The sequence below is a fragment of the Hyla sarda genome, unplaced genomic scaffold (genome assembly GCF_029499605.1).
Source record: "Hyla sarda isolate aHylSar1 unplaced genomic scaffold, aHylSar1.hap1 scaffold_1428, whole genome shotgun sequence".
In the NCBI taxonomy this organism is placed as follows: Eukaryota; Metazoa; Chordata; class Amphibia; order Anura; family Hylidae; genus Hyla; species Hyla sarda.
Genome location: NW_026608058.1, coordinates 49,479 through 72,308, shown reverse-complemented (window position 1 = coordinate 72,308; position 22,830 = coordinate 49,479). Strand labels below are relative to the sequence as shown.

Sequence of the window (22,830 nt, the reverse complement as noted above, 5' to 3'; positions counted from 1 at the left end):
CCCTTTTTTCTTTCATTTCCTCCTTTTTTTTTAATCTAGATTTTATATATCTCGCTTACTCCTCTTTTCGGTAACCCTGATTTCACCCTTTGTTTCACTGAGGATACCTTCCTAGGACTTAAAGGGGTACACTGCCCCCAGAAATCTGATGTCTGATCGCAGGGGTCCAGCCGCTGGGGACCCCGTGATCTCCGTGCTGCATCCAGCATTCGTTTAGAGCATCGTGTTCAGCGCCGGAGGCTCGTGACTTCATGGCCATGCCCACTCCCATAGACTTGCATTGAGGGGGCGTGGCTGTGATGTCATGAGCGGGCACAGCCGTGACGTCACGAACCTCCACCCACCCCGCATCGCCAGTCATCCAGCACGGAGCAAAGTTCGCAGCTGCAGCCAAGGTTGCGGAGGTCCACAGTGATCAGACAACGTATCCCCTGTCATCTGGATAGGGGATAAGGTGTCTAGGGGTGGAGTACCCCTTTAAGTGCACAGATGATCCGCACTTCCTTCATTTTCATTCGCACACCTGCAGTGGAGATTCCCAGTCTCTATGGTCTCCATAGAATATTTTCAGCCTCGATCCTTTGTTGCCTCCAGGGTCCTGGTGATTCTCCTCCTGTGCGCTCTTATTTCTCCGATTGTTGCTTCCCGTATGTTAATGGGGGAGATGATCCTGGTTTCCTCTCCGCATGTGAACAGGAGATTGGTGCTGAGATCTCCTCTTCTGATTGGCTGAAATATTTTCTGTTTGCAGAGTTCGCCCTAGAGATCGTACGTGTAATCTGTACAGGTATATCCCCTCTGCAGTCTGTACGGGTATATTCCCCTCTGCAGTCTGTACGGGTATATCCCCTCTGCAGTCTGTACGGGTATATCCCCTCTGCAGTCTGTACGGGTATATTCCCCTCTGCAGTCTGTACGGGTATATTCCCCTCTGCAGTCTGTACGGGTATATTCCCCTCTGCAGTCTGTACGGGTATATTCCCCTCTGCAGTCTGTACGGGTATATTCCCCTCTGCAGTCTGTACGGGTATATTCCCCTCTGCAGTCTGTACGGGTATATTCCCCTCTGCAGTCTGTACGGGTATATTCCCCTCTGCAGTCTGTACGGGTATATTCCCCTCTGCAGTCTGTACGGGTATATTCCCCTCTGCAGTCTGTACGGGTATATTCCCCTCTGCAGTCTGTACGGGTATATTCCCCTCTGCAGTCTGTACGGGTATATTCCCCTCTGCAGTCTGTACGGGTATATTCCCCTCTGCAGTCTGTACGGGTATATTCCCCTCTGCAGTCTGTACGGGTATATCCCCTCTGCAGTCTGTACGGGTATATTCCCCTCTGCAGTCTGTACGGGTATATTCCCCTCTGCAGTCTGTACGGGTATATTCCCTCTGCAGTCTGTACGGGTATATTCCCCTCTGCAGTCTGTACGGGTATATTCCCCTATGCAGTCTGTACGGGTATATTCCCCTCTGCAGTCTGTACGGGTATATTCCCCTCTGCAGTCTGTACAGGTATATTCCCCTATGTAGTCTGTACAGGTATATCCCCTCTGCAGTCTGTACGGGTATATTCCCCTATGCAGTCTGTACGGGTATATCCCCCCTGCAGTCTGTACGGGTATATTCCCCTCTGCAGTCTGTACGGGTATATTCCCCTCTGCAGTCTGTACGGGTATATTCCCCTATGCAGTCTGTACGGGTATATTCCCTCTGCAGTCTATACAGGTATATTCCCCTCTGCAGTCTGTACAGGTATATCCCCTCTGCAGTCTATACAGGTATATTCCCCTCTGCAGTCTGTACAGGTATATCCCCTCTGTAGTCTGTACGGGTATATCCCCTCTGCAGTCTGTACGGGTATATTCCCCTCTGCAGTCTGTACGGGTATATTCCCCTCTGCAGTCTGTACGGGTATATTCCCCTCTGCAGTCTGTACGGGTATATCCCCTCTGCAGTCTGTACGGGTATATCCCCTCTGCAGTCTGTACGGGTATATCCCCTCTGCAGTCTGTACGGGTATATTCCCCTCTGCAGTCTGTACGGGTATATTCCCCTCTGCAGTCTGTACAGGTATATTCCCCTCTGCAGTCTATACAGGTATATCCCCTCTGTAGTCTGTACAGGTATATCCCCTCTGCAGTCTGTACAGGTATATTCCCCTCTGCAGTCTGTACGGGTATATTCCCCTCTGCAGTCTGTACGGGTATATTCCCCTATGCAGTCTGTACGGGTATATTCCCCTCTGCAGTCTGTACGGGTATATTCCCCTATGCAGTCTGTACAGGTATATTCCCCTATGCAGTCTGTACAGGTATATCCCCTCTGCAGTCTGTACAGGTATATTCCCCTCTGCAGTCTGTACAGGTATATTCCCCTCTGCAGTCTGTACAGGTATATTCTCTCTGTATCGGAGCGGTGTTGGCGATGTGGGATCGAGGTTGCATGTCCGGTGGGGTTGTGATAAACGTCCCTTCTAGGATAAAGTGTTTGCACTTATACGGTTAGTGATGTACTCATTGCTTATACTTCTTACATTGTCCTTTTATATGTTCTGCCTGATTCTATTGGTTCCCAGAAAAGGGACATTTTAAGTTTTTGTCTAGAGCGTGTTTCTCAAGCGCAGTCCTCAAGACCCCCCAACAGGTCATGTGATCAGGATTTCCTTAGTCTTTCACAGGTCACATAATTCTGGTCAGTGAATCAGGCATCAACACAATTATATTACCTGTGAAAGACTAAAGAAATCCTGATCACATGACCTGTTGGGGGGTCTTTAGGACCGCACTCTAGAGGCTGCCTGTCACATGACTCCCTATCACTGGGGCACCACCCATGGAGGAATTATCTGCAGACCTCTCGGGGAGGTCTGACAAGTTTAAGAGGGTCCGTGGCTCCTATTTAGGGATTCCCCTGACTCTCAGACCCTCTTTGGCTAAGGACTACACTTTATTCTCATTGGCTCTTTCCTAGAGTCTTTCCCCCTCCTTCGTTTTCTGTCTCTGTGTTCCTTCGCCTTTTACTCTCCGCACCGCTCTATGCTCCTGGGTTAGTTCCTCTCCACTTTTGGGCCATTTTGGTTTGTCAGCCACCTATGGGGTTCCGCCGAAGTACTGCAGTATGTTGGTTTTGCTTTGTCGAGTGGTCTCTTGCACTCCTCTGACCTTCTTCCTCTCAGCTCTGCTAGAGGGGTTCTTCCTAACTCTGCTGGTGCCTTCTTTTGTACTGTGTATACTTTGTTTGCCATCCATTTAATTCATGCGAGACCGGGCCTATTTATATTTGATTGATTCTTTTACTATTTGTAAAAATTTGTTATAAACATTAATGGAATTTAAAATATAGATCTAGGTCTTCAACTCACCTGATGAGCCACTTTACCTCCATACAGGAAGATAGACCTCATCCTTTTATACATCATCTCTATGGGTCTGTGAGGTACATTGGCCCCATGTCTGTAGGATCAGGATGGTCACAGGGGATCTGGATCACCCTCATGCAGGATGTTCAGGCCTCACACTCCTCAATTTTGCATCTCGATGGGTCTGTAAGGTACATTAGTCACAGGGGATCTGGATTACCCTAATGCAGGTGGCGTTAAAGACTCAACCTTATTTTTGGGTCAGTACACGAGCTCCAGGTCAGGAGGATCAGAGGATATGAATCAGCCTCATGCAGGTGGAATTCGAGCCTCACCCTCCTCGATATCCCATCTCTATGGGTCTGCGATATATGGGCCCCATGTCTTCAGAATTAGGCTGGTCACATTATCACCCTCCTCGATATCCCATCTCTATGGGTCTGAGATATATGGGCCTGTTACGCCGAGCGCTCCGGGTCCCTGCTCCTCCCTGGAGCGCTCTCGGCGTTCACCTTCATGCAGCGCCCCAGTCAGACCCGCTGACAGGGAGCGCTGCATCAGTGTCACCGGCGGGGATGCGACCCGCGTAGCATCCCAATCCCCTCACCTGTCCTGTCCTCCGTCGGTTCAGTCCCGGCGGGTGCGCGCGCGCCGGCTCTCTGCGATTTAAAGGCCAGCGCGCCACTGATTGGCGCCTGACCCAATCAGCACTCACACCTGTGCCCTCATTATAAAAACCCACTTCCCCTTCCTTGCATTGCCGGATCTTGTTGCCTCAGTGCCAGTGAAAGCGTTTCCTTGTGTATGTTCCAAGCCAGTGTTCCAGACCCTTTGCCGTTGCCCCTGACTACGATCCTTGCTGCCTGCCCTGACCTTCTGCTAAGTCCGAACGTGCTCTTGCCTAATCCCTTGTACCGCGCCTGTCTAAGCCGTCAGTTGGGGTTGAGTCGCTATCGGGTGGAACGACCTGGGGGTTACCTGCCGCTGCAAGTCCATCCCGCTTTGCGGCGGGCTCTAGTGAAAACCAGTAACCCCTTAGACTCCGTTCCCCTTTTACGGCCCACGTCATCACCCCACTGACACAGAGGATCCACCACCAGTATCATCACAGTATACCCATCCGGATCCTGACAGTAGATCCGGCCATGGATCCCGCTGAGGTCCCGCTGCCAGTTGTCGCTGACCTTACCACGGTGGTCGCCAAGCAATCTCAACAGATAGCGCAACAAGGACAACAGCTGACCCAACTTACCGTCATGCTGCAACAACTTCTGCCGCAGCTTCAGCAACCATCTCCTCCGCAGCAAGTGGCTGCTCCCAGCCTCCGTCCTGTCCCTGCCGGACAAATTTGATGGGGACTCTAAACTATGCCATGGTTTCCTGTCTCAATGTTTCCTACACTTGGAGATGATGTCGGACCAATTCCCCACAGAACGGTCTAAGGTGGCTTTCGTGGTTAGTCTCCTGTCTGGAAAGGCCTTGTCATGGGCCACACCGCTCTGGGACCGCAATGATCCTGTCATTGCCACTGTCCAGTCCTTTTTCGCTGAAGTTCGTAGTGTCTTCGAGGAACCAGCCCAGGCCTCCTCTGCCGAGACTGCTTTGCTGAACCTAGTCCAAGGAAGTTCTTCCGTAGGTGAATACGCCATCCGGTTTCGTACCCTCGCCTCTGAATTATCCTGGAACAATGAGGCCCTCTGCACGACCTTCAAGAAAGGCTTATCCAGCAACATCAAGGATGTACTGGCCGCACGAGAAATTCCTGCTAACCTCTCTGAACTTATCCATTTGGCCACCCGCATTGACATGCGTTTCTCTGAAAGACGCCAGGAGCTCCGACAGGAGAAAGATCTTGTTCAGGCAATTTCTCTCCCCGGCTCCTCTCTTCTCAAGTCCACTGCAATCTGTTCCTGTGCCTGCTGCCGAGGAGGCTATGCATGTGGATCGGTCCCGCCTGACCCTACAAGAGAGGACTCGCCGCTGTAACGAGAATCTATGCCTGTACTGTGCTAGCAACGAACACCTCCTAAAAGACTGTCCTATTCGCCCTCCGCGTCAGGAGAAACGCACTCCGTTTCCTCACAAAGGTGAGACAGCTCTAGGTGTGAATTCTGCTTCTCCACGTCTCACTGTTCCTGTGCGGATTTCTCCTTCTGCTAACTCCTCCTTCTCAGCTGTGGCCTTCTTGGACTTCGGTTCTGCAGGAAATTTTATTTTGGCCTCTTTTGTTAATAGGTTCAACATCCCAGTGACCAGTCTCGTCAGACCACTCTACATCTCTTCAGTCAATGGAGAAAAATTTGACTGCACTGTGCGTTACCGCACAGAACCCCTGCTTATGTGCATTGGACTGCATCACGAAAAAATTGAATTTCTTGTCCTACCCAACTGCACCTCTGAAATCCTCCTCGGTCTGCCATGGCTCCAACGTCATTCTCCTACCCTTGACTGGACCACCGGGAAGATCAAGAGTTGGGGTTCATCTTGTCTCAAACAATGCCTCACGTCTGCTCCCATTAGTCAAACCCCTGTGGCTCCACCTATACCCGGTCTTCCCAAGGCCTACCAGGACTTTGCCGATGTTTTCTGTAAAAAAACAAGCAGAGACTTTGCCACCTCATAGGCCTTATGACTGCCCTATTGACCTCCTTCCTGGTACTACTCCACCTCGGGGCAGGATCTACCCTCTGTCCGCGCCAGAGACTCAAGCCATGTCTGACTATATCCACGAAAATCTAAAGAGGGGATTCATTCGTAAGTCCTCATCCCCTGCGGGAGCGGGGTTCTTCTTTGTTTCTAAAAAAGACGGTTCCCTACGGCCATGTATTGACTACCGCGGTTTAAATAAAATCACCATCAAAAACCGCTATCCCCTGCCTCTAATCTCTGAACTCTTTGACCGTCTTCGTGGCACCAATATTTTCACTAAAATGGACTTAAGAGATGCATATAATCTTATTCGCATCAGGAAAGGGGATGAGTGCAAAACCGCATTCAATACCAGAGACGGACATTTCGAATATCTTGTTATGCCCTTTGGGCTCTGCAACGCCCCTGCAGTCTTCCAGGACTTCGTTAATGAAATTTTTTGGGACTTGTTATATACCTGTGTTGTGGTTTACCTGGACGACATCCTGATTTTCTCCTCTAGTCTAGAGGAACACCGTCGTCATGTCCGCCTAGTGCTCCAGAGACTCCGTGAAAATCAACTGTATGCCAAAATGGAGAAATGTCTCTTTGAATGTCAATCTCTTCCCTTCCTAGGTTACCAAGTCTCTGGCCAGGGACTTCAAATGGACCCAGACAAACTGTCAGCGGTTTTAGATTGGCCACGCCCTTCTGGACTCCGTGCTATCCAACGCTTCCTGGGATTTGCCAACTACTACCGACAGTTTATTCCTCAGTTTTCCACCATTGTGGCTCCTATTGTGGCCCTGACCAGGAAGAATGCCAACCCTAAGTCCTGGCCTCCTCAAGCGGATGAGGCCTTCAATCGCCTCAAAACTGCCTTTGCTTCTGCTCCAGTGCTGTCCAGACCTGATCCATCGAAACCTTTCTTGCTGGAAGTGGACGCCTCCTCTGTCGGAGCCGGAGCCAAAAAACGTCTCCAAAAAAACTCTACCGGACGTAATATTACTTGTGGTTTCTTTTCTAAAACCTTCTCTCCGGCGGAGAAAAATTACTCCATTGGTGATCGTGAACGTCTGGCCATCAAGTTAGCACTCGAAGAATGGAGGCATCTACTGGAGAGTTCCAAACACCCCATTGTCATTTACACTGACCACAAGAATCTCTCATATCTCCAGTCGGCCCAGCGTCTGAACCCTCGCCAGGCTGGGTGGTCGTTGTTTTTTGCCTGCTTTAACTTCGAGATTCACTTTCGTCCTGCAGACAAAAACGTCAGGGCTGACGCCCTTTCACGTTCCTCTGATGCCACCGAATCTGAAGTCCCTCTACAACATATTGTACCCCCTGAGTGCCTGGTCTCCTCTGCTCCAGCTTCTATTGGACAAACTCCTCCTGGAAAGACCTTTGTCCCTCCACGCCAGCGCCTCAAGATCCTCAAATGGGGACATTCCTCTCACCTCGCTGGCCATGCTGGCATCAAGAAGTCCATCCAGCTTATTTCTCATTTATATTGGTGGCCTACGCTGGAGGGTGATGTCACTGATTTCATTCGGGCCTGTACAGTTTGCGCCCGGGACAAGACTCCTCGCCAGAAGCCTGCTGGACTCCTCCATCCTTTACCTGTTCCTGAGCAGCCGTGGTCCCAAATTGCCATGGATTTTATTATGGATCTGCCTGCATCCCATGGCAACACCGTCATCTGGGTGGTCGTTATTCGTTTCTCCAAAATGGCACATTTCATTCCGCTTTCAGGTCTTCCTTCTGCGCCACAATTGGCGAAGCAATTTTTGATGCATATTTTTCGCCTTCACGGGCTTCCCACGCATATCGTCTCGGATAGAGGCGTTCAATTTGTATCGAAATTTTGGACAGCTCTCTGTGATCAATTAAAAATCAAATTAAATTTCTCGTCCTCCTATCACCCCCAATCCAATGGGCAAGTAGAGAGAGTTAACCAGATTCTTGGTGACTATTTGCGACATTTTGTCTCCTCCCGCCAAGACGATTGGGTCGACCTTCTACCCTGGGCTGAATTCTCGTTCAAAAACTCTGAATCCTCCGCCAAATCCCTGTTCTTTGTGGTGTACGGCCTTCACCCTCTGCCCCCCCCCCTCACCATTTCTTCTGGATTGCCTGCTGTAGATGAAGTTACCCGGGACTTTTCTATTATCTGGAAAGAGACTCAAAAGTCGCTCCTACTGGCCTCGTCTCGTATGAAGAGACATGCCGATAAGAAGAGAAGAACTCCTCCTGTCTTCGCTCCTGGGGACAAAGTGTGGCTCTCTGCTAAGTATATCCGCTTCCACATTCCCAGTTATAAGCTAGGACCACGTTACCTTGGACCATTTAAAATAAAGAGTCAAATCAATCCTGTCTCCTACAAACTTCTTCTTCCCCCTTCTCTCCGTATTCCTAACTCCTTTCATGTTTCACTTCTCAAACCTCTCGTTCTTAACCGCTTCTCCCCTAAGGTTGTCGCTCCAGCTCCTGTCTCTGGCTCCTCGAATGTCTTCGCTGTTAAAGAAATCCTCACTTCCAAAATGGTTAGAGGTAAAAAAAAAAAATTCTCGTAGATTGGGAGAGTTGTGGCCCCAAAGAGAGGTCTTGGGAATCCGAGGATAATATCCTCGACAAGGAGCTCATTCACAGGTTCCTGGGCTCCAAAAAGAGGGGGAGACCCAAAGGGGGGGGTACTGTTACGCCGAGCGCTCCGGGTCCCTGCTCCTCCCCGGAGCGCTCGCGGTGTTCACCTTCATGCAGCGCCTGGTCAGACCCACTGACCGGGAGCGCTGCATCAGTGTTACCGGCGGGGATGCGACCCGCGTAGCGGGACGCGCCCGCCCGCGGCTCGCATCCCAATCCCCTCACCTGTCCTGTCCTCCGTCGGCTCAGTCCCGGTGCGCGCGCCGGCTCTCTACGATTTAAAGGGCCAGCGCGCCACTGATTGGCGCCTGACCCAATCAGTACTCACACCTGTGCCCTCATTATAAAAACCCACTTCCCCTTCCTTGCATTGCCGGATCTTGTTGCCTCAGTGCCAGTGAAAGCGTTTCCTTGTGTATGTTCCAAGCCAGTGTTCCAGACCCTCTGCCGTTGCCCCTGACTACGATCCTTGCTACCAGCCCTGACCTTCTGCTACGTCCGACCTTGCTCTTGCCTAATCCCTTGTACCGCGCCTGTCTCAGTTGGGGTTGAGTCGCTATCGGATGGAACGACCTGGGGGTTTCCTGCCGCTGCAAGTCCATCCCGCTTTGCGGTGGGCTCTGGTGAAAACCAGTAACCCCTTAGACTCCGTTCCCCTGGTACGGCCCACGTCATCACCCCACTGACACAGAGGATCCACCACCAGTATCCTCACAGTATACCCATCCGGATCCTGACAGGGCCCAATGTCTTCAGGATTAGGCTGGTCACATTATCACCCTCCTCGATATCCCATCTCTATGGGTCTGAGGTATATGGGCCCCAAGTCTTCAGGATTAGGCTGGTCACAATATTCTGAGATATATGGGCCTCATGTCTTCAGGATTAGGCTGGTCACATTATTCTGAGATATATGGGCCCTGTAAGGAGATCTGATCGATATTCCTCGATATCCCATCTCTATGGGTCTGAGATATATGGGCCCCATGTCTTCAGGATTAGGCTGGTCACATTATCATCCTCCTCTATGTCCTATCTCTATGGGTCTGAGATATATGGGCCCCATGTCTTCAGGATTAGGCTGGTCACATTAGCACCCTCCTCGATATCCCATCTCTATGTGTCCAGGAGCAGGTTGCGGGAGATCCCACACGGGGATTTATCCCAGAAAAACCTTGGCATGTCAAAGCGCTTCTCCGTTGCGATAATAAGGTGGCTGGAAACTTCTTGGATTAGAAGGGGGGGATTTATTTAACAGTTGGGTTTACAAAAATAAAGAACACAAAAGCAAAAATAAAAAGCAAACAGGATTGGACAACGCGTTTCAAAAGGGTATCCCTTTCTTCTTCAGGTCCCAGAATCTTAAAAAAAAAACTGAATCCAAGGAAGCAAATCCCCTTGAAGGAAAGCACCCTCCTGTCAAAAATAAATCTCAATTCTACCCCATCCACAGCCAAGGACATCTAATCAAAACCTTTCATGACCTTGTGGCACAAGACCTCAAAAAACTTCCTTTAAACCACAGCAAAAAAATTAAAAATGGATCCCTAACTAGGAAAGAGAAAGAAGCTCTGAAAAAACTTAAGGACAACACAAACCTGGTAATAAGATCCGCCGACAAAGGAGGAGGTATAGTTCTACAAGATTATGAGGACTATCATGCAGAAGCTCTCAAAATCCTACAAGATAAGGACTACTACCAAAAACTCACCCATAACCCATACCTTCAATTACAAGATATGATTAAAGAAACAGTCAATAAAGCATTTACTGACAACGTAATCACCAAAGCAGAAAAGAAATTCCTCTACATCGACAATCCCTCTGTTCCATTCTACTACCACTTACCCAAGATCCATAAAAATCAAACCCAGCCCCCCAGAAAGACTAATCATCTCTGGCATAAACAGCCACACATCCCAAATCTCTCACTATCTGGATCTGATACTACAGGACTATGCCCAATCTCTCTCAAGCTATCTGAAAAGCTGGGACAACCTCATCAATCTACTACGCCCAATCCCTTGGCACAATAACCTCCTTTTTGTCACAATTGACGTCACGGCATTATACTCCAACATCAAACACAGCATAGGACTGGATTGCGTCAGAAGCACTCTAGAAGAGGACCCCAACATTCCACAAAAACAATGTACCTTTCTGCTCAAATGTCTAGACATCTTAAACAACAACTTCTTCACGTACGACGGTGCCACCTACCACCAGACGCGGGGGACCGCGACGGGGACCCGGGTGGCACCGTCGTACGCAAATCTAGTGATGGGCAGCTTTGAGAAAACCTTCATAACCTCACATCCACTTTTCCAAAAACACGCTGTACTGTACCGTCAATATATAGATGATCTGTTCATGCTATGGAATGGACCTCCCCAACTCATCCAAGAACTCATCAACAGCATCAATAAAAACGACTGCGGGATAACACTCACATCAAATATATATGCAGAAACCATAGACTTTCTGGACCTTGAAATTTCTCATACGGACAACAGCATTAGAGATGAGCGAACTTACAGTAAATTCGATTCGTCACAAACTTCTCGGCTCGGCAGTTGATGACTTATCCTGCATAAATTAATTCAGCTTTCAGGTGCTATGGTGGGCTGGAAAAGGTGGAGGAGGAGACTCTTTCCTAGGACTGTATCCACCTTTTCCAGCCCACCGGAGCACCTGACGCTGAACTCATTAATGCAGGATAAGTAATCAACTGCCAAGCCGAGAAGTTCGTGACGAATCGAATTTACTGTAAGTTCGCTCATCTCTAAACAGCATCATCTGCAACTCATTTAAAAAAAAGTTGACTCCAATAGCTACCTCCCTTACGACAGTGGACACTACAAAAAGTGGAAACTCAATGTCCCATTCAATCAGTACAAACGAATCCGGAAAAACTGTACCTCAGATCATACCTTCAAATCCCAAGCGAAGATTCTCCAAAAACGTTTTCTCTCAAAAGGATACCCAAAACAAATTCTGAACGAAGCCTACAACAAGACCTAACGCAAGATGACTGCTTACAACCAAAGAAAAACACAGAAAACCCAGACAATCAAATCAAACTTAACTTCATCACTACCTACAACTCATCTCACAATGCAATCAGAACCATACTCCAAAAACATTGGCACATCCTTCAAAATGACCACATCCTACAAAAATCCCTACCGAGCAATCCAGGAGTAACTTTCAGGAGAGCACCAAACATCAAAAATCTAATCGCCCCCAGCAGACTCAAGCGACATACCAATCCGCCACACCAACCACTCCAGTATAAAAACCAAAGGTGCTTCCAGATGTGGAACCAAAAGGTGCCTCTGCTGTGCCACAATTGACCACAAGCAAACCACTTTCTTAAATCTAAGAACCAACGAAAAACAACATCAAATATCCACTCACCTGCAAATCCAGTTACGTTATTTACTTAATCACCTACACTTGCAACTAAGCCCTGCACAGTCTCTCCAAACACTGCTCAGAAATGCACAGAGAGGAGAAAAAAACAATTAAAATCTGCCCCATAGACCATATCCCACCATATCAAAATGATAGATTTTCCCCTCTAAAAAAACGAGAGATGTTCTGGATCTACCGCCTTGAAACTTTGCAGCCATATGGGCTTAATGATGCCACAGAACTGCCTGTATCCGTGCAAAAAAACCAATACATTTTCTCCGGCCTTCCACATTTATTTCCAATCCTATAGCACCACCTACAAGCCTAACCTAGCCTCTGCAGTTATCTGATAACAAACAGCACTTACTACAACAGCTCAAACCACAATTCTATTGATTACATCCCAGTCATGTCCATCATACTCATACATCTGTTACAATGTTATATTGTCAACCATATCCTTCCAATGTTCATTTCCAGCAACAAACAGCCTCTTGGCACTTCATATGATTACGATTTAACATTTTGTTTATGAATTACTTCCTCACTTGTCAATCATACTTACCACAATGTTGCAAATGTAACCATTTCACCTCACATTTACCACATACTAATTAACCTTTAACCCCAAGTGTAATTTTCAATTAAAGGATATACCTCTTTTCAGGCAGTTCTCAGACGTCTCCCATCCAAGTGCTGCTTAGTTTGTTTCCCAGCCAACAGCACCTACCATAGCCCCATACAAGTCTATTAGTTCAAACGTAGAGATTTCAGGTATGTTAAAGGGACTTTAGTTCTTGTCTCCAGACATTTCCCCCAGAAGCCTGGGGGGGACTGACGTCACATCCCAGCCCCCTGTGACCAAAAGAACCGCCAAAGTTTGAAACTGTAACACCCCTCACCCTGTATATAAGCACACTTGTTACATTATGCCAGCGGACCTGAAGAAGAAAGGGATACCCTTTTGAAACGCGTTGTCCAATCCTGTTTGCTTTTTATTTTTGCTTTTGTGTTCTTTATTTTTGTAAACCCAACTGTTCAATAAATCCCCCCTTCTAATCCAAGAAGTTTCCAGCCACCTTATTATCGCAACGGAGAAGCGCTTTCACACACCGAGGTTTTTTTGGGATAAATCCCCGTGTGGGATCTCCCGCAACCTGCTCCTGTACTATTGCCACCGCCTGCCAGCGGTCTTGGCAGAAAGCTGCTCCCGACCACCAATCTAAAGATTCTTTCCATCGCCACATCATCGGGACTTAAAGGATAGTGGCACCCGACTGCTCACCCCGATCTCCACCGCGCACTGGCCGCGAGGTACCAGCACACATCGAGGAGATCATCCAGCTGACCGCATCTGCCGACTCTGCCAAGTGGACCGCATCTGAACATCTGGAGTACACCAGCGGACGGTGTCTACTCCACAGGAGCAGCGCTCCACATCACCGGCACCGGGTGACACCCTCCAGCACCGGAGACAAACAAGAACATCGGCCAGCAGATCTAGCAGTCAGCGGCCCCGGAACCTTGCCGCATACCAGCCTATACGCATCGCAGAGTTGTGCCTGTTATACAGCACAACTCTGAAAGGTGAGCAGAAAATCTCCCTATCCTTCCCCGCTAAATCCCCCCCCCCCTTTACCTCCTGTAACTAGAAAGGTAAAGGCACCATCAAGGCGCCACTTCTGTGTTTTTTCTCTCCACATATTTTACTCATCTCTATGGGTCTGAGATATATGGACCCCATGTCTTCAGGATTAGGCTGGTCACATTATCACCCTCCTCTATGTCCCATCTCTATGGGTCTGAGGTATATGGGCCCCATGTCTTCAGGATTAGGCTGGTCACATTATCACCCTCCTCTATGTCCATGTCATATATCTATGGGTCTGAGGTATATGGGCCCCATGTCTTCAGGATTAGGCTGACAAAAGATCTGTCTGTACACAGAGGACAACAGAGCAGCCAGTGGTTTGCAGGAACCATTTTTATTATTTACCAGCCATAAAATAAAACAAAGTAAAACATACAGAGACCTAGACCCCGAGCCGAACCCTCCACTCACCAGCATCGGCTCCAGCCCCGGGACATTTATATTCACAGCTAATAAAAACTAACATAGTGAGGCTCTACGAGCAAGGCAGTGTGAGTGTAGACTGATAGCAAAGATGGCGGCCAACATGCGGCACACAACAGTCCCAGCAGGAGGTGCTAATACAGGATATGTCCCTATAGGGGTTAACTCATCATGTGCCCCTCACAATTATTACATCTACCCCTGACATCACAACCCTCTTCCTGTGGCCCAGGACCCACAGTAACGTTCATTTCCAGCCTCCACTATACCTAGGGCCTTAAAGGGGCCCTCGATAAATTAATTACTTATTCCTCATCAGTTATTTCCCATGAGGCATAACTCACAGCTAGCATAATACAAACTTATTGTACCCTGGGCAGAGCTTAGTAGACAAATACCAGCCTATGTAGTGAATAACTGGGTGAAGTCTGGGGAGGGAAACCATTGTCATGTAGATTAGAGCCACCAGCTGATACAAAGTAGGCTACAGACTACAGCTGCGACTACTGGGGGGGGGCAGTGTGGGGAGGAGGAGTCATGGCTTACAGGTCCAGTGGCACTATGTGGGGGGGAGGAGCCATGGCTTACAGGTCCAGGGGCACCCTGTGGGGGAGGAGCCATGGCTTACTTCCCTCCAGGGGCACTGTGTATGGGGGCAGGAGGAGCCATGGATTACAGGTCCAGGAGCACTATGTGGGGGGAGGAGCCATGGCTTATAGGTCCAGGAGCACTATGTATGGGGAGGAGCCATGGCTTCCAGGTCTAGGGGCACCCTGTGGGGGGAGGAGCCATGGCTTACAGGTCCAGTGGCACTATGTGGAGGGGAGGAGCCATGGCTTACACGTACAGGGGCACCGTGTGTCTGTGTGTGTGTGTGTGGGGGGGGGGGGGGGGGAAAGAGTCTTTGCTTACAGGTACGGAGCCATGGCAGTTGTAGAGCTGGGGTTCCAGCACATTATATGAATGGTATCTTCTGCCTATCCACCCATTACCCATGCCTTACCTACAACAGCAAAATAAATTAAAAAGCTGGACAAGAAGTGGCCGACCACTGAGGTGCAGCCAGCGGGATGGAAACAATGATGGAGCCATATTGCAGGGCCCTCTACTCCAACATGGAACAGGACCCAACGTTAGGATCATATACAAAGGACAACCATCCCTCTCCACCACACGGGCCAAACATCAAACCCAGAAATACTGATACCTGCCATGACAAAAAGTAAAGGGGAGAAAGAAAGATGAGGGGGGGGGCTGGAGGCCCTAGAAGGAAACATAACCTACGCAGGGCCATAGAGGGCGGACTGCAGTCTCCAGCAGACACATGCAAACTACAAAGGAAAGCAAACTCAATTAAAATAAGTCCCTCCCCGGCAGAGGAGGTCTGGACAGGGGGGCAAGGCTGAGGTAAGTATGGTTCACTTCTGGATCTGGAATATAAAGAGCCGGAGGTTGATATTCTTTGCGGCTAGCAGTTTGTTACATTCCACAGAGTCTATGATGGGCAGGGGCACATACTCTGTCTCGTTGTTCTCATTAGTGAACACAAAGTGGTAGATGACCGGGTGGATCTTCACGTCGTCATAGGGGCCTTTGAGCAGAAGGAAGGAGCACTCCATGGGGGAGTTGATCTTGCTTTTTAGGATGAGCTGGAAGGAGAGGGTTCGCTTGCATGACAAGTTGGGGTTCCTCTCGGAGTCGTTGACGCGGGCCTTCAGCACCCAGGTCTGGTTGAGTACGGTGAAGCGCGGGGTCTCGTAGTACAGGCGGGTGATGAAGTCGTCTGTTCTGTAAGGTCTAAACTGGACCTCTGTCACACAAGTAGAGAGGAAAGTAAAAGGAGAGAGAAGAAAAAACAAATTACCTGGTGCAGGGATTTACGGCACATGTCCCCCGACTACACCATGTTACCTGTTACCGGTGACCGATCGGTGGTGGCTTCTGTACTGCCCTGCCTCATAAAAGGGGAAAGGGAGATAAATGCACTAACCACATAAGGCAAGACAAGCAGTACATTGTGTGTGAGCGCCATATTATAATAAACGTGTCCCGGGCCATACACCACACCTACAGCACAATATCACTAAGGACATCTTCAGCATCCAGGAGGCCTCAGTGTGTGGCCCGTAATGTCACCCCCGCGCTCTTCCTCCGGTGGCGGGTTTTATTGCATGTTGTTGGTGAATATTACATCTTGAGATTTTATAAGAACACACGGACAGATCCATTTCAGAAAACAAAGCAAATTTATTCCAAGCAGATGGCAGTACAGAACTAGAGAAGTCCCAATACAAGGGTCAGTCCCAGGAGGCATCTACCTCCACCTACATATAAGTCCATTCCGCTGGAGGAGGAGGCAAGGTTACAGGTTATTGCAAGAGCAAATACAGTAAAAACATGTGCGAAGAACATCACACGGACACTTACCTGACGGCCACCAGACTAACTACTCAGCAATAGGAACCTCAAGTGAGGACAAAACCTCAGTACCGAGAGCCCCAAGACTGTCATTAGAAAGAAGGAATAGGACAGACACTCAAGAAGAAGACACACAGTCCAGGGGGGTCCCCACTATTACTGCCCCCGGACCCCCTACTGGATACAACCAGCAGTACCTACCTAGAGACCAGAGCAGTACTGCACACCCCTGCTCTGTCCCATCCCTCACAGGCTGTATCCAGTGCACACCATGCAGCTATACTGGGAGCCCCTCCTGGGTGGATGGTGGTGGTCCGATGGTAGCAGGGCACCCACTTCTGTATTGTCGTATACACAGACTACATCTCTGGCTGTAGGGTTCAACCACAATAGAATGGAGCAGCCTTACCTCCCACCAGACAAAAGCTGAAACTCATCCTCAATCCGAACGGCGGCCTGACTTGGTGAAAGGGGTAGGGTAACCTGGGGAGCATTGCCTGCAAATGTAGGGGCCCAGTGCTGCTTATACATAGGGGCTTCTCTTCATCATCATCTTCTGATCCTGGACAAAAAAAGACCGCTCGACAACTACACTGCGCCCGGAGGAGGTACACAGTGCCAGCAAGGAGACCGTTACCTCAAGGGTCACGTCATAAAGATCAGCAGCTGAATCTTAGTGACAGCTGCCCCTCTTCATGTCCTTGGTGACACTTACCCTACAACAAAACATGAATGGCGGGGAGGACGCTGGACTACCACATGGTACCCAGGCTCTTCGCAGGCTCTGCTGCACACACCTAGATCCTTAGCGATACCTACAAAGCAGAAGAGTGACATGCACAAAGAACGTGTGTGTCATCCGCCCGTGGGGCAGCCCCATGTGATCGAGAACATCCATGCAGCACCGCGTAACACCTTACCTGTGTATCCGATCTTCTCAAAGCTAAGCAGCCCAAAGATGCTGTTGTACAACTGCATCTCCTTCTTGTGGGACTGGTCCATCTCATCCAGGATCTCCATCAGCTCGTTCCCGGTCTTGGTAGGATGGCAGCACTCCGACTCATGCACGGTCAACTCGTGGTAAGGACCCTGCCACGGACAGCCAATCCTCTTGTATTTACACTGGGTTACACTGTGGGTAGACAAAATAAAAAACCATACAAGGTAATGGGGGGTTCACATACTTATCTGACCCGATCCCATCTCACCTTATCCCCATCCTGACTCTTCATCTCTTGATCCATCTCTAAACATCGGCCCCATCATATAAACATGTAACCATCACATCTGTCCCCAATATGTATCTTCACCTGTCCTCCCACCTTCAATCTGGTTTCCTTCCCAACTCACCACCAAAACCACGGTAACCAAGTTGGCCAATGATATGCTGACCGCCGGAGCCTTACGCCAACACCGGCGCCTTACGCCAACACCAGCTCCTCATGCCAAGACCGGCGCCTCACGCCAACACTGGAGCCTCACGCCAACACCGGAGCCTCACGCCAACACCGGAGCCTCACGCCAACACTCTGTGCTCCTTTTCCTTTCTTCTGCCTTTGACTCCGCTCTCTCCTGTTACTAAATCTCTCATCCTTCGGCATCACAGCTTTGTTCCTCTCCTGGTTCCCCTAATACCTGATTAGATGTACATTCGGCGTCTCCCACTCACAATCCACCCCCCACCCCTTTCTTATTGCTGGGGTCCCCCAAGGTTCTGTCCTGGGGCCCCTACTCTTCTCCTCTATACTCTCAGCCTGGGACAGTTTATAGAGTCCCATGGTCTCAAGCACCACCTCCATGCTGATGACCCTCAGATCTACCTCTCTGGTCCCGATGTCATCTATGCCATGACCACCTCCTCCTCCTCCTCCATCACCTATGCCATGACCTCCTCCTCCTCCGTCACCTATGCCATGACCTCCTCCTCCTCCGTCACCTATGCCATGACCTCCTCCTCCTCCGTCACCTATGCCATGACCTCCTCCTCCTCCGTCACCTATGCCATGACCTCCTCCTCCTCCGTCACCTATGCCATGACCTCCTCCTCCTCCGTCACCTATGCCATGACCTCCTCCTCCTCCGTCACCTATGCCATGACCTCCTCCTCCTCCGTCACCTATGCCATGACCTCCTCCTCCTCCGTCACCTATGCCATGACCTCCTCCTCCTCCGTCACCTATGCCATGACCTCCTCCTCCTCCGTCACCTATGCCATGACCTCCTCCTCCTCCGTCACCTATGCCATGACCTCCTCCTCCATCACCTATGCCATGACCTCCTCCTCCGTCACCTATGCCATGACCTCCTCCTCCGTCACCTATGCCATGACCTCCTCCTCCTCCGTCACCTATGCCATGACCTCCTCCGTCACCTATGCCATGACCTCCTCCTCCTCCGTCACCAATGCCATGACCTCCTCCGTCACCTATGCCATGACCTCCTCCTCCTCCGTCACCTATGCCATGACCTCCTCCTCCTCCGCCACCTATGCCATGACCTCCTCCTTTTCCGTCACCTATGCCATGACCTCCTTTTCCGTCACCTATGCCATGACCTCCTCCTCCGTCACCTATGCCATGACCTCCTCCTCCGTCACCTATGCCATGACCTCCTCCTCCGTCACCTATGCCATGACCTCCTCCTCCGTCACCTATGCCATGACCTCCTCCTCAGTCACCTATGCCATGACCTCCTCCTCCGTCACCTATGCCATGACCCTCCTCCTCCGTCACCTATGTCAGGTCCTCCTCCTCCTCCGTCACCTATGCCATGTACTCCTCCTCAGTCACCTATGCCATGTCCTTCTCCGTCACCTATGCCATGTCCTCCTCCTCCTTCTCCATCACCTATGCCATGACCTCCTCCTCCGTCACCTATGCCATGTCCTCCTCCGTCACCTATGTCAGGTCCTCCTTCGTCACCTATGTCAGGTCCACCTCCTCCGTCACCTATGTCAGGTCCTCCTCCGTCACCTATGTCAGGTCCACCTCCTCCGTCACCTATGTCAGGTCCTCCTCCGTCACCTATGTCAGGTCCACCTCCTCCGTCACCTATGTCAGGTCCTCCTCCTCCTCTGTCACCTATGTCAGGTCCTCCTCCTCCGTCACCTATGCCATGACCTCCTCCTCCGTCACCTATGTCAGGTCCTCCTCCGTCACCTATGTCAGGTCCACCTCCTCCGTCACCTATGTCAGGTCCTCCTCCGTCACCTGTCAGGTCCTCCTCCTCCGTCACCTATTCCATGACCTCCTCCGTCACCTATGCCATGACCTCCTCCTCCTCCGTCACCTATGCCAGGTCCACCTCCTCCGTCATCTATGTCAGGTCCACCTTCTCCGTCACCTATGCCATGTCCTCCTCCGTCACCTATGCCATCTCCTCCTCCTTCGTCACCTATGTCAGGTCCACCTCCTCCGTCACCTATGTCAGGTCCTCCTCCGTCACCTATGTCAGGTCCACCTCCTCCGTCACCTATGTCAGGTCCTCCTCCGTCACCTATGTCAGGTCCACCTCCTCCGTCACCTATGTCAGGTCCACCTCCTCCGTCACCTATGTCAGGTCCTCCTCCGTCACCTATGTCAGGTCCTCCTCCGTCACCTATGTCAGGTCCTCCTCCATCACCTATGTCAGGTCCTCCTCCTCCGTCACCTATGTCAGGTCCTCCTCCTCCGTCACCTATGCCATGACCTCCTCCTCCGTCACCTATGTCAGGTCCTCCTCCGTCACCTATGTCAGGTTCACCTCCTCCGTCACCTATGTCAGGTCCTCCTCCGTCACCTATGTCAGGTCCTCCTCCTCCGTCACCTATTCCATGACCTCCTCCTCCTCCGTCACCTATGCCATGACCTCCTCCTCCTCCGTCACCTATGCCATGACCTCCTCCTCCTCCGTCACCTATGCCATGACCTCCTCCTCCTCCGTCACCTATGTCAGGTCTACCTCCTCAGTCACCTATGTCAGGTCCACCTCCTCCGTCACCTATGCCATGTCCTCCTCCTCAGTCACCTATGCCATGTCCTCCTCCCTCCTCCTTCACCTATGCCATGTCCTCCTCCTCCTCCGTCACCTATGTCAGGTCCTCCTCCCACTTTTTCATTGTCTCCACTCTCTCCTGTTACTAACTCTCTCCGTCACCTATGTCAGGTCCACCTCCTCCGTCACCTATGCCATGTCCTCCTCCTCCGTCACCTATGCCATGTCCTCCTCCTCCGTCACCTATGCCATGTCCTCCTCCTCCCTCCGTCACCTATGCCATGTCCTCCTCCTTTTCCGTCACCTGTGTCAGGTCCTCCTCCGTCACCTACGTCAGGTCCTCCTCCCACTTTTCCATTGTCTCTACCCCCCCCCCTCCACCTATCAATCACAGTCAATGGCTCCACTATCTCCCCGGGCCCACAATTCTGCTGCCACCTTCTATACTTCTCTGTTCATCAGACCACACATCCATATCCCCACCTCCTGCTGCTCCTTCACCTCAAAACATTTCTCAAATCCACTTATTCCTCAACTTTAACTCAAAGTGAACCCCTGGTACAAACCTCACCATCTCCTGCTAGGACCACTGCGACCTCAAACTACCGTAACCCCTCTACCCCCGTAAACCCTAAAGTAACCCCTCTGCCCCCGTACACCCTACAGTAACCCCCCTGCCCCCCCTACACCCTACAGTAATCCCTCTGCCCCCGTACACCCTACAGTATCCCCCCGGCCCCGTACACTCTACAGTAACCCCTCTGCCCCCGTAGACCCTACAGTAACCCCTCTGCCCCCGTACACTCTACAGTAACCCCTCTGCCCCCGTAGACCCTACAGTAACCCCTCTGCCCCCGTACACCCTACAGTAACCCCTCTGCCCCCGTACACCCTACAGTAATCCCTCTGCCCCCCGTACACCCTACAGTATCCCCCCGGCCCCGTACACTCTACAGTAACCCCTCTGCCCCCGTAGACCCTACAGTAACCCCTCTGCCCCCGTACACCCTACAGTAACCCCTCTGCCCCCGTACACCCTACAGTAATCCCTCTGCCCCCGTACACCCTACAGTATCCCCCCGGCCCCGTACACTCTACAGTAACCCCTCTGCCCCCGTAGACCCTACAGTAACCTCTCTGCCCCCGTACACCCTACAGTAACCCCTCTGCCCCCGTACACCCTACAGTAATCCCTCTGCCCCCGTACACCCTACAGTATCCCCCCGGCCCCGTACACTCTACAGTAACCCCTCTGCCCCCGTACACCCTACAGTATCCCCCCTGCCCCCGTACACTCTACAGTAACCCCTCTGCCCCCGTACACCCTACAGTAACCCCTCTGCCCCCGTACACCCTACAGTAACCCCTCTGCCCCCGTACACCCTACAGTAATCCCTCTGCCCCCGTACACCCTACAGTATCCCCCCCTGCCCCCGTACACTCTACAGTAACCCCTCTGCCCCCGTAGACCCTACAGTAACCCCTCTGCCCCCGTACACCCTACAGTAACCCCTCTGCCCCCGTACACCCTACAGTAATCCCTCTGCCCCCGTACACCCTACAGTATCCCCCCTGCCCCCATACACTCTACAGTAACCCCTCTGCCCCCGTACACCCTACAGTAACCCCTCTGCCCCCGTACACCCTACAGTAATCCCTCTGCCCCCGTACACCCTACAGTATCCCCCCTGCCCCCGTACACTCTACAGTAACCCCTCTACCCCCCGTAAACCCTAAAGTAACCCCTCTGCCCCCGTACACCCTACAGTAACCCCTCCACCCCCGTACACCCTACAGTAACCCCTCCGCCCCCGTACACCCTACAGTAATCCCTCTGCCCCCGTACACCCTACAGTAACCCCTCTGCCCCCGTACACCCTACAGTATCCCCTCTGCCCCCGTACACCCTACAGTAACCCCTCTGCCCCCGTACACCCTACAGTAACCCCTCTGCCCCCCTACACCCTACAGTAACCCCTCTGCCCCCGTACACCCTACAGTAACCCCTCTGCCCCCGTACACCCTACAGTAACCCCTCTGCCCCCCTACAGTAACCCAGCATACCCCGTACACCCTACAGTAACCCCTCTGCCCCCCTACAGTAACCCAGCATACCCCGTACACCCTACAGTAATCCCTTTGCCCCCGTACACCCTACAGTAACCCAGCTGACCCCGTACACCCTACAGAAACCCCTCTGACCTTGTATACCCTACAGTAATCCCTCTGACCCCGTACACCCTACAGTAACCCCTCTGACCTTGTATACCCTACAGTAACCCCTCTGACCCCGTATACCCTACAGTAACCCCTCTGCCCCCCTA

General features: G+C 51.2%; 1 protein-coding gene across 1 annotated transcript; it reads right to left on the bottom strand.

Moving 5' to 3' along the window:
- Window positions 1–14,008: 14,008 nt before the first annotated feature.
- ZFTRAF1 (zinc finger TRAF-type containing 1) lies at window positions 14,009–17,666 on the bottom strand (the record flags this gene model as incomplete). The annotated part of the gene is given in 2 exon segments (XM_056552169.1): window positions 14,009–15,926; window positions 17,455–17,666. Coding segments are annotated over 2 exon segments (604 nt in total), but the record flags the coding sequence as incomplete, so codon positions are not given.
- Window positions 17,667–22,830: the final 5,164 nt, after the last annotated feature.